The 12,732-nt window shown below is 54.7% G+C and overlaps 1 protein-coding gene across 1 annotated transcript; it reads left to right on the plus strand.

Moving 5' to 3' along the window:
• The first annotated feature begins 800 nt into the window (after positions 1 to 800).
• On the plus strand, positions 801 to 11,205 carry PYROXD1 (pyridine nucleotide-disulphide oxidoreductase domain 1). Its single transcript, XM_032971313.2, has 12 exons — positions 801 to 1,018; positions 2,413 to 2,493; positions 2,831 to 2,950; positions 3,646 to 3,774; positions 4,186 to 4,259; positions 5,353 to 5,540; positions 5,968 to 6,056; positions 6,623 to 6,749; positions 7,590 to 7,702; positions 8,295 to 8,417; positions 9,589 to 9,726; positions 9,942 to 11,205. The coding sequence occupies exons 1-12, from the start codon at positions 941 to 943 to the stop codon at positions 10,365 to 10,367; spliced, it is 1,686 nt and encodes a 561-aa protein (XP_032827204.2). The 5' UTR covers positions 801 to 940; the 3' UTR covers positions 10,368 to 11,205.
• Positions 11,206 to 12,732: the final 1,527 nt, after the last annotated feature.

A 12,732-nucleotide genomic window follows, 5' to 3' on the forward strand; every position in this document is an offset into this window, starting at 1 on the left:
GGAGGGGGAAAGGCGGCCTCATTCGCTGCGGTCCCTTTGAAACGCCGTCTTGACACGGAAAGTCGCTATTGTTTTTGCTGCTATAAATTTCCACGTGATAAGCCACTTTGTTGAGCTGTCATTTGTGGCCAGGTCGCTTTTGAAAAATACATTATTAATAGCTAATCTTGATTTGAAGCTTTCGTGACTGCAGGAATTCATACTCTTTGGTTCTTTCGGTAAAGTCACGTCGGGTAGAAAAATAAAATAAAACAAAAAAATAATAGCTGCTAGGATAAAAACATTGTTTAGTTTAATTTATAAAAAAAGGGATTTGTTTACCTTTCAAATACTTTGCACTCCTATCGTATTTTTTGTTTGTTTGTTGTTGTAACGTTTCGGACCCGTCCCTACGGGACATCTGCGAAAAGAGCTTTATAGCTCATCGGATTCCTCCTGCAGTACAAATAAACCCCTCGTCGCATCTCTCCGTCAATGCCCTTTACACTGTGACGTCATCACGCTGGACGCCGTGACGTCACGCGACATTTAAACAATGTGGGGAGGATTGGGGAGGTGGTTCGACAAGCGACGTGGAATGTACCAACCACAAAACGGTACACGCCTTATTAAAGAAAAACAAATTTCTGTAAATGGTAATGAACCGGAATTTGCTGATGCACGTTAATTTCTCAGATGCTATAAATTATTCACTATTTTATTTTTGGGATAAATTGTTAATTTTGTTTAAAAAAACTGTGAATTGAAAATGAGTTCGACCCACCCCCCCCCCGTTAAGAGTGTGACACGTGGTAGCGCCCGCGCTCACGCACCACGTGCGTAGACGCTGTCCGGGCGACAGTGCAGTACAGTGCAGTATTGGCCTTGCACGGCATCGCATGCCCCCCCGATATATAAATAAGCGCTGCAGCTGCAACACAAGCGATAACATGAACGGTTAATGCTAGCCATGGACTCAAGGAGCGCCAAGTACCTGGTGATAGGCGGCGGTATAGCTGGCGTTTCCTGTGTGGAAGAGGTAACGCTGTACACTACAACGCGGATGATTTCGCGAGCAATGTCCATTATAGTTTTGTTTTTGGGGTCGCATCGCGTCAAGTATAAATGTGTCGTTAAACCCACCACCACCAGCACCACCACCCGACACAGCCAATTAGTAAGGTTTGTCACGTAAACATGGCAATTCGTTACTAGCACAGCACGCCGGTGTGTTGGAGAGTAAATCCACAACATTTACCATTGGACTTGGCTGTTGCCTGATGATGCTAGTTGTAATTACTGGCGAAACGTCGTACTCGGATTGTAAATATGGATTTTACTCTCCCAACACACCGGTGTGCTGTACTAGTAACGAATTGCCATGTTCTGTTTACGTGATAACCCTTACTGATTGGTTGTGTTGGGTGGTGGCGGGCTTAACGACGCATTTATATATTTACGCGATCTAACCCAAAATTCAATCTTTATTATGGTGTACAGTATAGCAAGCACGAGTATGGAAAGCGTGTACAGCAGTGACGAATATCCGAACCGGTTCTGCGCCTCCCCTAGGTCGACTCAGCCTCAAATGAGTACTAATTGCAATGTGTAAATATCACCGCTGGGGGGGGACGAAGGTGGACACCCCACCCCCTCGTGTGCCGTGCCGGCTTTCATTGGTGCCGCTAGCTCGTACCCCAACAGTCTGTTAGGGCTAGACGGGGTGGATCTTGCCTTTGGAGGGTGTACAATACTTACAGTCGGGCCGTGGTGGCTATACACGCCGCATGTAAGTCCAGCATTGAACTCGAGGGTTGGTTGTATCGCACCAATGTTGTTTCCCGTGGGCGTTGAGGAGGTGCGGCACCCTGGATTGCCGGGAAAAAGGCGGTACCGCAAACGTGTAGACTCCCACCTGTTCCGTCTGTCTGGGATATCGAGTGTTTCCCCCTCGCACGCGTGGTGTTTGTACGTATGCATGTTGAACTTCTTTCGCACCGTACGTAGCCAACCGTGCTAATCGGAGGAACGGGGAAAGGACAACACTCCCACATGTAAACCCTCATGAATTGGCCGATAACATCTTGATATATAGAGGACCGCAGTACTTGGACAATTATTGGTTGCGATGACTCAACGCGTGGCTGCTGCTGCTTCCTTCCTGCATGTCTGGTTCCGTGCGCCTCTCGGGTCATGAGAATGAGCGAATGCTGTGCGGTGCGTTACGAGATTTAATTATATATGGTCCCTTTCTCAATCCACTGCTGGATAATTCACTGAGCAACACGTCTCAAAGTATTCTCTCGGAGAGAGAGAGAATTTGGTGGGTGAGCACAGATAATGTGAATGAATGGACGGCCCTCAGGGCCACGTGATTACTTATTGAGATCAATGTTTAACATTCATGCATTTTATTCAATCATGTGCCAACAGATCGCTTCCCTATGCCCTGACGATGACATCCTCCTCCTCACAGCATCCCCAGCCGTCAAGTCGGTCATCAACTGGAGGCAGGTGAGACCTTGAGAACAGTCACTCGCTCACAAATCACCCCTTCATCCATCCACCAATCTAACAAACCACCCACTTCAAAATGCCCTCCAATACCCATCCACCTACAAACCACTGACCAATATTAAACCACTCACAATACCCAACCACCAATACCATCCACCTACAAACCATCCACCCACCCATAAAACAACCCATTCACCTACCCAACCATCCAAAATCACATTCGTGATAACACTGTAAGAGAAATAAATACCAACGACCTACATGCTGCTCATTGGCAAGGTGGGGGGGAATGTGTAGGTGTAAGAGGTGTGTGCCCCCACGTTGCCCCGCACAGGTGTACGGAGCCCTGGAGCAGTTTGACGTGGAGGAGCGAGCAGGGAGTCACCTGGAGGCCGCCCACCCCAACGTGCGTGTCCACCTGGGCACGGCCTGCCGCTTGGATGCCGCTCGCAAGGTAGGCACATCCACCGAGGGTCCAACAATCAGGGGCCCAAGCACCGGGGGCCTAACCACTGAGGGCCCAACCACCGGTGACAACCACTGGGACCGCCACCTACAATTGTACGCACCTGCCACATGTAGCCGTGATGTTCCCGCGTGTCTGTAGTTGAACAGTGTCTGTCGGCGGGGGGGGGGGGTGGTGGCGGCCTTTGCGTGCGTGTCGATACTCAAGGGCGTTCTCGTACATTTGCTGTGCATGGGAACCTGAATGATCTTGGAAGGAAATGTATTTCTGGGAGGGGGGGGGGGAATTGAAAAGCTTTGGGAATGGTACACACCATAATTAGTGCCCATCCATGCTCGCGAGCGTTGTCATGCGCTCGCGTTTGTGTCGTCGGTGGTGCCGTTACCCACTGCGGTATAAACGCGACGACCCAAGTTTGATTTCCGGTCACAGTTAACATCATTGGCGATTATCTGAAACGGTCTTGGGCCTCCCCTAAGTCGACTCAGCATCTACTGTGTACCTGGTGTGGGATTGTAAAAACATCGCTACTGGGGAGACAAAGGCAGTCGTGGTGCTGGCCACCCACCCCCTTGTGCGCTGTGCTGGCCTTCATAGGTGCTCGCTTGCAGCACTTTCCCCAACAGTCTGTTCAGGCTACACGGGGGATCTTTGTCTTTGTTGTCCCGTACGTGCATGTGAAGGTCGTGCACACGGACGCGGGCGAGGAGCTCGCCTACGAGAGGCTCTGCATCTGCACGGGGGCGCGACCCAAGATCGTGGCCGATGGCAATCCCCACGTGCTGGGTATCCGGGACACGGACAGCACACAGGTGGGAAGCTTCTCAGCCGGGGACGACTGCTGCCTACGTCTCTTACCTCTCTCCTCCCATCCCACTTCTCTCCTTCACATACTCTCCTGTCATCGCTCCTCTCTCAACTCGCTGTACGTCACTCCACACGCGTTTCTGCCTCTCCCCTCACATCTCTCCTGCCTCCTCTCAGCTCGCTACCTCTCCCCTCCCCATGCTTTTCCTTCCTGACCCTCATCTCATTCTACTCCCCTGCACATGCTCTGCAGTTCAATGGAGGGTTGTGCTGCTCGTGTGAGAGATTCGATTGGATACTGGGTTTCACGACACGTTGCCCATAGCACAATCAGGATAAAAAAAATGTTGAATAAGATGAACACATGAAAAAAGACGTGCTCGTTGTTTGATTTATTTCTTCTCTTGCCCCGGCAGGAATTTCAAAAGAAGCTGGAGAAGGCGAGACGGGTGGTGGTGATCGGGAACGGAGGGATTGCGCTTGAGCTCGTGTGAGTATCCATGGTGGCGAGATGTTAACTACTTCGCCTGGTATGGAGGAGATCGTGGGTTTGATCCCGACCCTAACGCCTGTATTTTTGGAGTTGGCATGGTCTCCCCATGGTCGTGTGTATTTTTGTCTGGGTCCTCTGGTTTTTCCCTCCACATTTAGAATCAACATGCGTTTAAGAGTGTTTAGCTGATATAAATTTCCACGTGACGATAAGCCACTTCATTGAGCTATTATTTGTGGCCAGGTGGCTTCTGAAAAAGAGATATGTAGCACAGTGGGCCTTACCTGGTAAAATAAAAACTATTTTAGCTTAGAGTGCATGTTGTGCGCAGGGACGAGCACAGGGGTGATCGCTGGGACTGCCACAGCCGTAGGCCTTAGAGGAGAACTCAAGGCATCTGCTCGGTGCTTCAGAATAGCCGTGCACTGGCCGTTTGTACACCTACAAAAATCATGATGTACGACATGTAAACTTAATGCGTAGCAACACACAAATGTGCCACAATTGAAAATGACCTGCAAAATTACTGAATGGGGATTGTACATGTCAGTCATCACCCCCTTCTGGCAGACTCATGCCCCAGGTCACCATTGCATTGTTTTCTCAAATGAAATTGTGCAAGTCTCTTGAATTCTCACCTGGTTCAACTAAACTTCAAAATTGAAACTACACGTAAACCTCGCATTTGAAGCCATGAGTTTCCGTGATTCATGGTTACAATTGAGTTATCAAAAAAATCAGTGATTGTTCATCTCATACGGGATTGTTCGTCTTGTCTGTCTTGTATATTCTGTCTCTACTTTGTGGGTTGGTGATGAAGATACCACCAGAGCCAGAATTCCCATACAGCAGCCATATAACTTGTAAAAACAATCGATTTTGATATTCACAATTCAATTCATGTATATCCGAGCATAACGGTAAATGGTTTAATCGATGAACCTCTGCATGCCCAGTTACTTGCGCTTAACCCCATATGCGGAGTAGTCTCGCCATAGGAGGGGCGACGTTGGATGCTGCCACGTGGTTTTTCCCCAGTGAGGCCATTTCAACCCCCACCTGACCGCACTTTGCCTGTCGCCCGCCACAGCCACGAGGTGCGGGGCTGCGACGTGATCTGGGCCATCAAGGACCGCGCCATCGGCACGTCGTTCTTCGACGCCGGCGCCGCCGCCTTCTTCCTGCCGCACCTGGTTAAAACGGCACCAGGGTCGGCGTCGGGCGCCGCCTCTGGGCCCTGCAAGCGGCAGCGCTACGCGCCCGGGCGAGGCTCGCACGGTCCGGACCGCACCAACCCCCCCGCACCCCGCCCCAACCGCACCGTGCTACACCCTGCGCTGTGATGCCCTCGCCACAGATTTAACCATCATGTGCTGCACCTCTGCACTGGAGACCACACTGCCCTGCCCTTGCTTCTCTGTGCTCTGATGAAGTACCATGCCTCATACACCTTTGCGCTACAGGCCACACCGTTCCACTTTGCTACGGCACTGAATATGTCCAACGCGTAGTGTGGTGGTGGCACTCATCATGAGACTGAGGCTGAACTGACCCTGGCCAGGATTTGAAATTGGAATCGACAGCCATGCTGTTCTGCTAGTTTATTCAATCTGCACATACTGTGCATGACTATTCCCATATTTCATACTCAATCATAAATAATATTAATGGTTATGTACGTGTGGTTCTTTTTAATTTGCGGCAGGCAGCGCACAGGCAGAGCAGAGGGCAGCCCTTGGCACTGCCTTAGGACCCGACTGGCACGAGGGCCTAAGCCTGGAAGGGGCTCAAAAGGTAAGCTTGTGCATCGCGGGAACACGGGGTATCGTGGGTTTTAAAGGAGCTGAGTTTGAGCTTGTACAGGATGAGCTGGAGCCGAGTGGATTTGCGCCTGGCTGGTACCAGAGTTATCGACATCGGCTTGTGTGGAGTTGCGTTGTATGTACGTATGTATGCTTAATTTTTTTCGCGCCGTACGTTGCCAACCGTGCTAATCGGAGGTTGGGGAATGACGCTACTTGGCAGGTGACTGTACGTGTGTGTGTGTATGGGGAGCGGTGGCGCAGTGGTTAGCGCGCTGCGCTACAAACCCGGCGACTCAAGTTCGATTCGTGCTCACGACTAACACCATTGACGATTATCTGAACTGGGCCTGGTGCCTCCCCTAGGACGACTCAGCCTCAAATGAGTACCTGGTGCGGTGTGTAAACATCGTCACTGGGGAAACAAAGGCAGCCGGGCGTGGTGCTGCCCACCCACCCCCTCGTGTGCCGTGCCGGCCTTCATAGGTGCTCGCTAACAGCACTTGCCGCAGCCGTCCGTCAAGGCTATGAGGGGGATCTTTGTCTTCGCGTGTCAAGGGGCCGTGCAGGGTGCATGTGGAGTACGGCTGCGAGGTGGAGAGGATCCTTTCTCCGGAGGAAGTCGTCGCGCTGTCCGAGACGCCGCTGGCCTTCCCCGGACCGGACTCCCCGCAGCCCGACACCGGTAACACATCACCGTCGCCGACTTCCCGATCCCCAGCGCTGTCGTAGTGGGCGGCAGAGCGGCGAAGCGGTAACACTTGCGCCTCGCAGCACAGAGGGGGAGACCCGCTGGCCTCGATTCTCGACGCGGGCGCATTTCTGCGTGGAGTTTGTACGTTGTCTCTCCCCCTGTTGTTCTGCGTGGTTTCCTCCTCCGGGTTCTTTGGTTTCCTCCCATAGTTAAAAAAGCGTACAATGTCACTGGTATTGCTCAAACTCGCAAATGCTGAAAAATTACCTGCAAATTACTCAGTCGTGTTTACACATATCCGTGCCCCAGGAAAGCCTCACTGAGTCTCATTCCCCTTTTTCAGGTGGGTCTTACCAAGTTTTCACAGTAGGGGGTGGTATTTTGCTTTGTATAAATCCAATGGAATATTTGTGGGTAATATTTCACATTTTGGCAAATTTGGACGCCAGCACATGGTGGCCTTACACAGGGTGGTCCAGATGTCCTGTGAACCCCCCCCCCCCCCCCCCCCACAATTAATTGGCCCATAAATTATTTTTTTCTTTCCTTTGCATATGCATTTGCCGTTTTAAATTAAACCTTATAATGATGTCACGGGAAGTTGAGCGTCCAGTGTGGAGCAGACGGCGGGTGTTGCTCTGATCAATTACACCCGTGGTAACAACCGGGGGCCGGCCGCTGGAATTCGAACCGCGAACCTCTGCGAGGAGCGGCGAGCGCGCTCCCGCCCGCCGCTCCCCTCGTCACCGTTGCCGCGTTCTTTTTGTTTTTTGTTCCCGGGCCCGCGGCCGCATTGGTGTGGGTGGGGGTGGGTGGGGGTGGGGTGCCCAGAGCTCTGGCCCGTGTACGCCAGGCTCACCAACGGGCGCACGTTCGGCTGCGACCTCGTCGTCAGCGCCACGGGCGTCGTGCCCAACGTCGCCGCCATCATCGCTCGCAACGAGGTGAGGCTCCTCCCCCGGCGGCTCCATTAACGTAGCGCCGCGCCGGGACGTCGGAAGAGCCGTGGCCACGCTGCCCGCGAAGCGCGAGGAAGTCCGTTGGCAGGTCCTCTTGTCGATCCGCTGCCGGACGAAGGCCTGCCCACGCCACGCGTCAACGCGCGCACACACATCGCACCGCGCGAGCAGTGTTGACGGTGAAATGGACGAGCAGACGATGCCTCCTTCGTGTTTGTCTGCTTCGCTATTCTCTTGCCTGTGTTCTCCCCAACGACGGGTGTCAGTTCTATTGTTTGAGTGATGGTTGTGCCGCACACATTTTATTTGATGACGGTAATGGTATTCTTAGCTCTTTCGGTAAAGTCACGTTGAAGGGAAACAATAAAATAATAATGGTGTTAACAATGCGCAATGACGATGTTGTAGTCACCATCATAATTGGGAATGGCGTCACCGCATGACGGCTGGCAACGGTGACGGCGTCGCGTTACCGTTGTTAGCGATGACTTCACCGCATGACGGTTGGCGACGGCGGTGGTGTTGTGTGACCATCGTTTCGGCGACGTTGGCGGCGCTCGCGGTGTGCGATGAGCAGCTGGCGCTGGCCGACGATGGGGGACTGCGCGTGGACGAGCAGATGCGGACGTCCGTGCCGTGCGTCTACGCCGCTGGGGACGCGTGCTCCGCTGCCTGGGAGCCCCGGCCACACTGGTTCCAGGTAGAGTCCACAAAGACAAAGGGTCCCCCCCCCCCCCCCCCCCCCCCGCATAGCCTTTTAACAGACACTTGGGGGGCGAAGTGCTGTTGGCTAGTAGCACCTATGGAGGCCGGAAACGGGATGAGCTGGTGGGCGGACAGCACCACACCTCACCTCACCATGTCGTTGTTTAACGTTGAGTCAACCTAGAGGAGGCCCAGAACCAGTTGAGATGTCACCGAGGTTCGCCACGAGCGGGAATGGGGCACGGATCACCGGGTTCACGCGCACAGACGTACGGAGGAAACCAACTCGGATCTCCGAACTGCCGACGACTCTTAAATATCCAGGGTAATGGGTGGGGGGAGGAGTGGTCTGTATGAAACAAAAACACGGACATTCCAAAACATATATACACCACTAATATTGTGATTCATATATAGTTTATCTTGGTTAGATCATGTAGTTATAATGTAACTTAGAGCTAAAACGCTCCACCATCCGATACAATTGTCTAAACTCTGATTTATTTTTCAACATAAGCACTCATTAACCGGCTGAAAACACCTGAATATATCGAGGACCTCAGAGCTTTGGCAACTGTAGGCAGTGTCGGCTTACCCCCCGGTTGTTGCTGTTGCTGCCTTCCAGCTCCTACGGTGTGCTCCTGGGATTCAATTTGCAAGAACGACGCAAAATATATAAAAAAAGACACAAAACAATTATTATAACGTTCCCGGGTTGCTGAAAAAAACCTCAATTGGTCACTTGTCCGGGTGACATCTTGATGATGTGTTTGCCAGTGTCGGTTGGTGGAGGGTGCAAAGCTCTGATTGACATCCCACCCACACTATCTACCCCTACCCCTAGATCAGTGGTCTTCATTTCAAGGCCCGCAGACCTTAGTGCGGCCCCTGACAGTACACAAATGTGAAAATACCGCTTGCAGGCGGTGTGGTGGCCCACACACTGATGTCCTATTGGCGAAAGTGGGCCCCCCTCTGAAAGTTGGTGAAGAACACTGCTCTAGATTGAAGGCTCATTTTCTTTAGAACTCTTTGTTGTCCTTCCCCCCGCACCTCCGATTTGAACGGTTGGCTATGCACGGTGCGAAATAAATTCAACATACATACGTACGTAACCCAAAGCGCCCGATGATCGCGATTAATCGTCATTGTTATCGTTGCTGCAGATGAGGCTGTGGACCCAGGCGCGCCAGATGGGCGCCCACGCGGCACGCTCCATGGCGGCGCACGCGGACGGGCGGCACGCCGAGCTTGACCTCTGCTTCGACCTCTTCACCCACGTCACCAGCTTTTTTGGCTACAAGGTGAGGGTGGCCACGTGTGACGTCGCTCCCCCACGCACGATACTTACGCTGGCCCCCCTCAGCACGCGAGCCGGGAAGCGAGCCCCGAGCCCGGTGATACCACGGCCATCCTCGTCCTTGCGAGCCCTAGGCCGTGCCTCTACTTCCTCCCTGCCACTCTCGCTCAATCCATGTTTTTCTGTGACCCCCTCTTTGCCTACGTTCTGCACGTACAGGTGATACTGCTGGGACGCTTCAACGGGCAGGGCCTGGCCACGCGGCTAAATAACGACGGAGGCGGCGGCAGCAGCGGCGACGCCGGCACCGGTGGCGGCGGTGGTGGTGACGCTAAGGTCGATGGCGATGACGGTGGCAATGGGAACGGCGACGGCGGCGGGAACGGCGGTGGCGACGGAAGCGACGCTGGCGCTGACGTTGGTGGCGGCAGCGGCAGAGGCCAGGAGCTGCTGGTTCGCAGCAGCGGCACGCTGGAGTACGTGAAGGTGGTGCTGTTGGACGGGCGCATGGCGGGCGCCGTGCTCGTGGGCGACACGGACCTGGAGGAGACGTTCCACAACCTCATCCTCAATGGCACCGACCTCACGCCCTACGGCGAGGATCTCCTGCACCCCGACGTAGATATCGAGGACTACTTCGACTGAACGGCACGGGGGGGGGGGGGTGGGGGGGAGTCCGCGGGAGGAGGGGGGCGGTTGGGCTCGGAAATTTCGGACGAGCTGGCACAAACCGTCGTTGGCCACAATCGATCGACTACTAGACGAAGGCCTCGCGAAGCCTTCGCCACCTCTCGTGGTCTTGCGACGCGACGTATGTGTGTGTGTCTGTACGTTGAACTTATTTCGCACCGTGCGTGGCCAACCGCGCTAATCGGAGGTGCGGGGAGACGTGGGCACGGCGTCTAGCAGGCGAGGTGCTTTCGTCGCATCGCACGGCACGAGATGTCATGTGATGAGCTCGTGGCGCCGTGGTGTCGACGGTGAAGGAAAGCTGAGCAGGCTCAACAGCGGAGCGGAAGCCAAAGGTGGGAGCAACTCCCCAAGAGAGGGCGCCCAAAGCTCGCGCTGTGCTGTTTCGACGCATCGCCAAGTCGGCACGAGGCAGCGAAACTCACGTCCGCGTCCCCCGCGCAGCGAGGAGCGCGGCGACAGTGTTTTAGTGAGCGACCCACGGAAGTTGGCGTCGCAGAACTTCTTCTCGATGCACCTTCATCGGGCCCTCTGCCCAACACTGAACGGGTGCCCCTTTTGGCTCCGTTGAGGCCGTGTTGCCACACGGCACTCGTGCCATCGTTTTCGGATCTCGGAGCGGGCACATGCTCACTCCGGCGATAAACTGAAATTTGTACGCGTTCAGGCAATGCTGATTGGGTCGGAATGATCGACCTGCTCAGCTCCGCGATCTCTTCTTTCAGCGCGAGTGGCTGGAGTCAATATAATTCTTGTTTTTGTGTCTTTGTATTTTTTTTGGGGGGGGGGGGGGGGCGGGTGGGGAGGTGGGTGGAGCGGTGGCATAGCGGTTAACGCAGCACGCTATGAACCCGTGGCCAGAGTTCGATTTCAGGCCACGGCTGACATCAGTGGCGAGCGTTAATCTGAAAACCGTTGCCGTGCCTTCTGTTTCACCAACCTGCACTGACCAGCGTAGTGAGGTATGGTCAAATAAACCTCACGACCGACCCAGGGCTGTGAATCCATGACCAAATCGGTGGGTTTTTTTTAGCCGTCTTAACTACGTGCCAGACATCGACATCCGCATCTCCAAAACACCGGGCCACACCCGCAAGCTCCACTTGTACCGCGCGGGCCAGGCCCTCGCACTGCTGGACGCCCCGGGCTACGGCAACCATGCGCCAGCGGACTACATTCCTATGGTGAAGGGATACCTGGCCCAGAGTCCCGACCTCTGCCGCGTGGTGCTCCTGATGGACGGCGTGGCCGGGGTGCAGACCCTCGACTGCCAACCGCCAGACGCTGGCGCTGCCGGAGCAGCTGGGCGTCGCCTACGCGGTACTCACCACCGCCAATACCGCTACCGCCAATACCACCACCACCACCACCGATATCAATTCCGCCACTACAGCTACTGCCACTGCCGCTACCGCCACTACCGCTACAACCACCGCCACTACCGCTCACGACAACGAGCGAAGTGCCGGGCGCAAGATGGCCGCCTGAGGCGAGCACGCTCCCGGGGCGCTGCCGGGCCGCGCTCCCGGCAGCGGCTGGCGGGGCCGTTAGTGAGGGGGCCGACGGGGCCGGGGGGGGCCGACGGAGCCGGGGGAGGGCCGACAGAGCCGGGGGGGGGGCGACGGAGCTGGGGGGGGGCGACGGAGCCGGGGGGGGGGCCGACGGAGCCAGGGGGGGGGCCGACAGAGCCAGGGAGTAGCGACGGAGCCAGGGGGGGCCGACAGAGCCGGGGGGGGCGACGGAGCTGGGGGGGGGGCGATGGAGCCGGGGGGGGGGCGACGGAGGGGGGGGGCCGACGGAGCCAGGGGGGCCGACGAAGCCGGGGGGGGGGGGGTGACGGCGCGAGCAGAGGGAGCCGACACTGACTTTCTCATACATCATACACTGACTCGCTCATCATGCGCTGACTAACGCATCGTACACTCACTCAAGCTACTACTGGCTCATCATACGCTGACTCGCACATCATACGCTGACTCGGACATCATACGCTGACTCGCACATCATACACTCACGCTGCTGCTGACTCACTCACACATCATACACTGGGAGTGCCGTGCTGCCAGCTATGGCTGCAGGTTTTGTCGTACATGTTATGTATATCGTTTATTGTTAAATTTAAAATCACACTTCCGATGATTACTGTTGTTACATTGTTTTTGTAGCTTTATTTTGGAAATTCGAAAACATATGGTTAATCTAAATTGTCTTTTGGTTGCTGGCTTGCACCACATTGTGATTTTTGCACACAGCGTTTTAATATTTTTTTGTGTGGAATATTTGCCGGTTGAATTCCAGGATGTTTCTGTTGCGCGTCGTC

The sequence above is a fragment of the Petromyzon marinus genome, chromosome 3, assembly GCF_048934315.1.
Source record: "Petromyzon marinus isolate PM22_M1 ecotype Great Lakes invasive population chromosome 3, UKy_Petmar_22M1.pri1.0, whole genome shotgun sequence".
Taxonomy (NCBI): domain Eukaryota; kingdom Metazoa; phylum Chordata; class Hyperoartia; order Petromyzontiformes; family Petromyzontidae; genus Petromyzon; species Petromyzon marinus.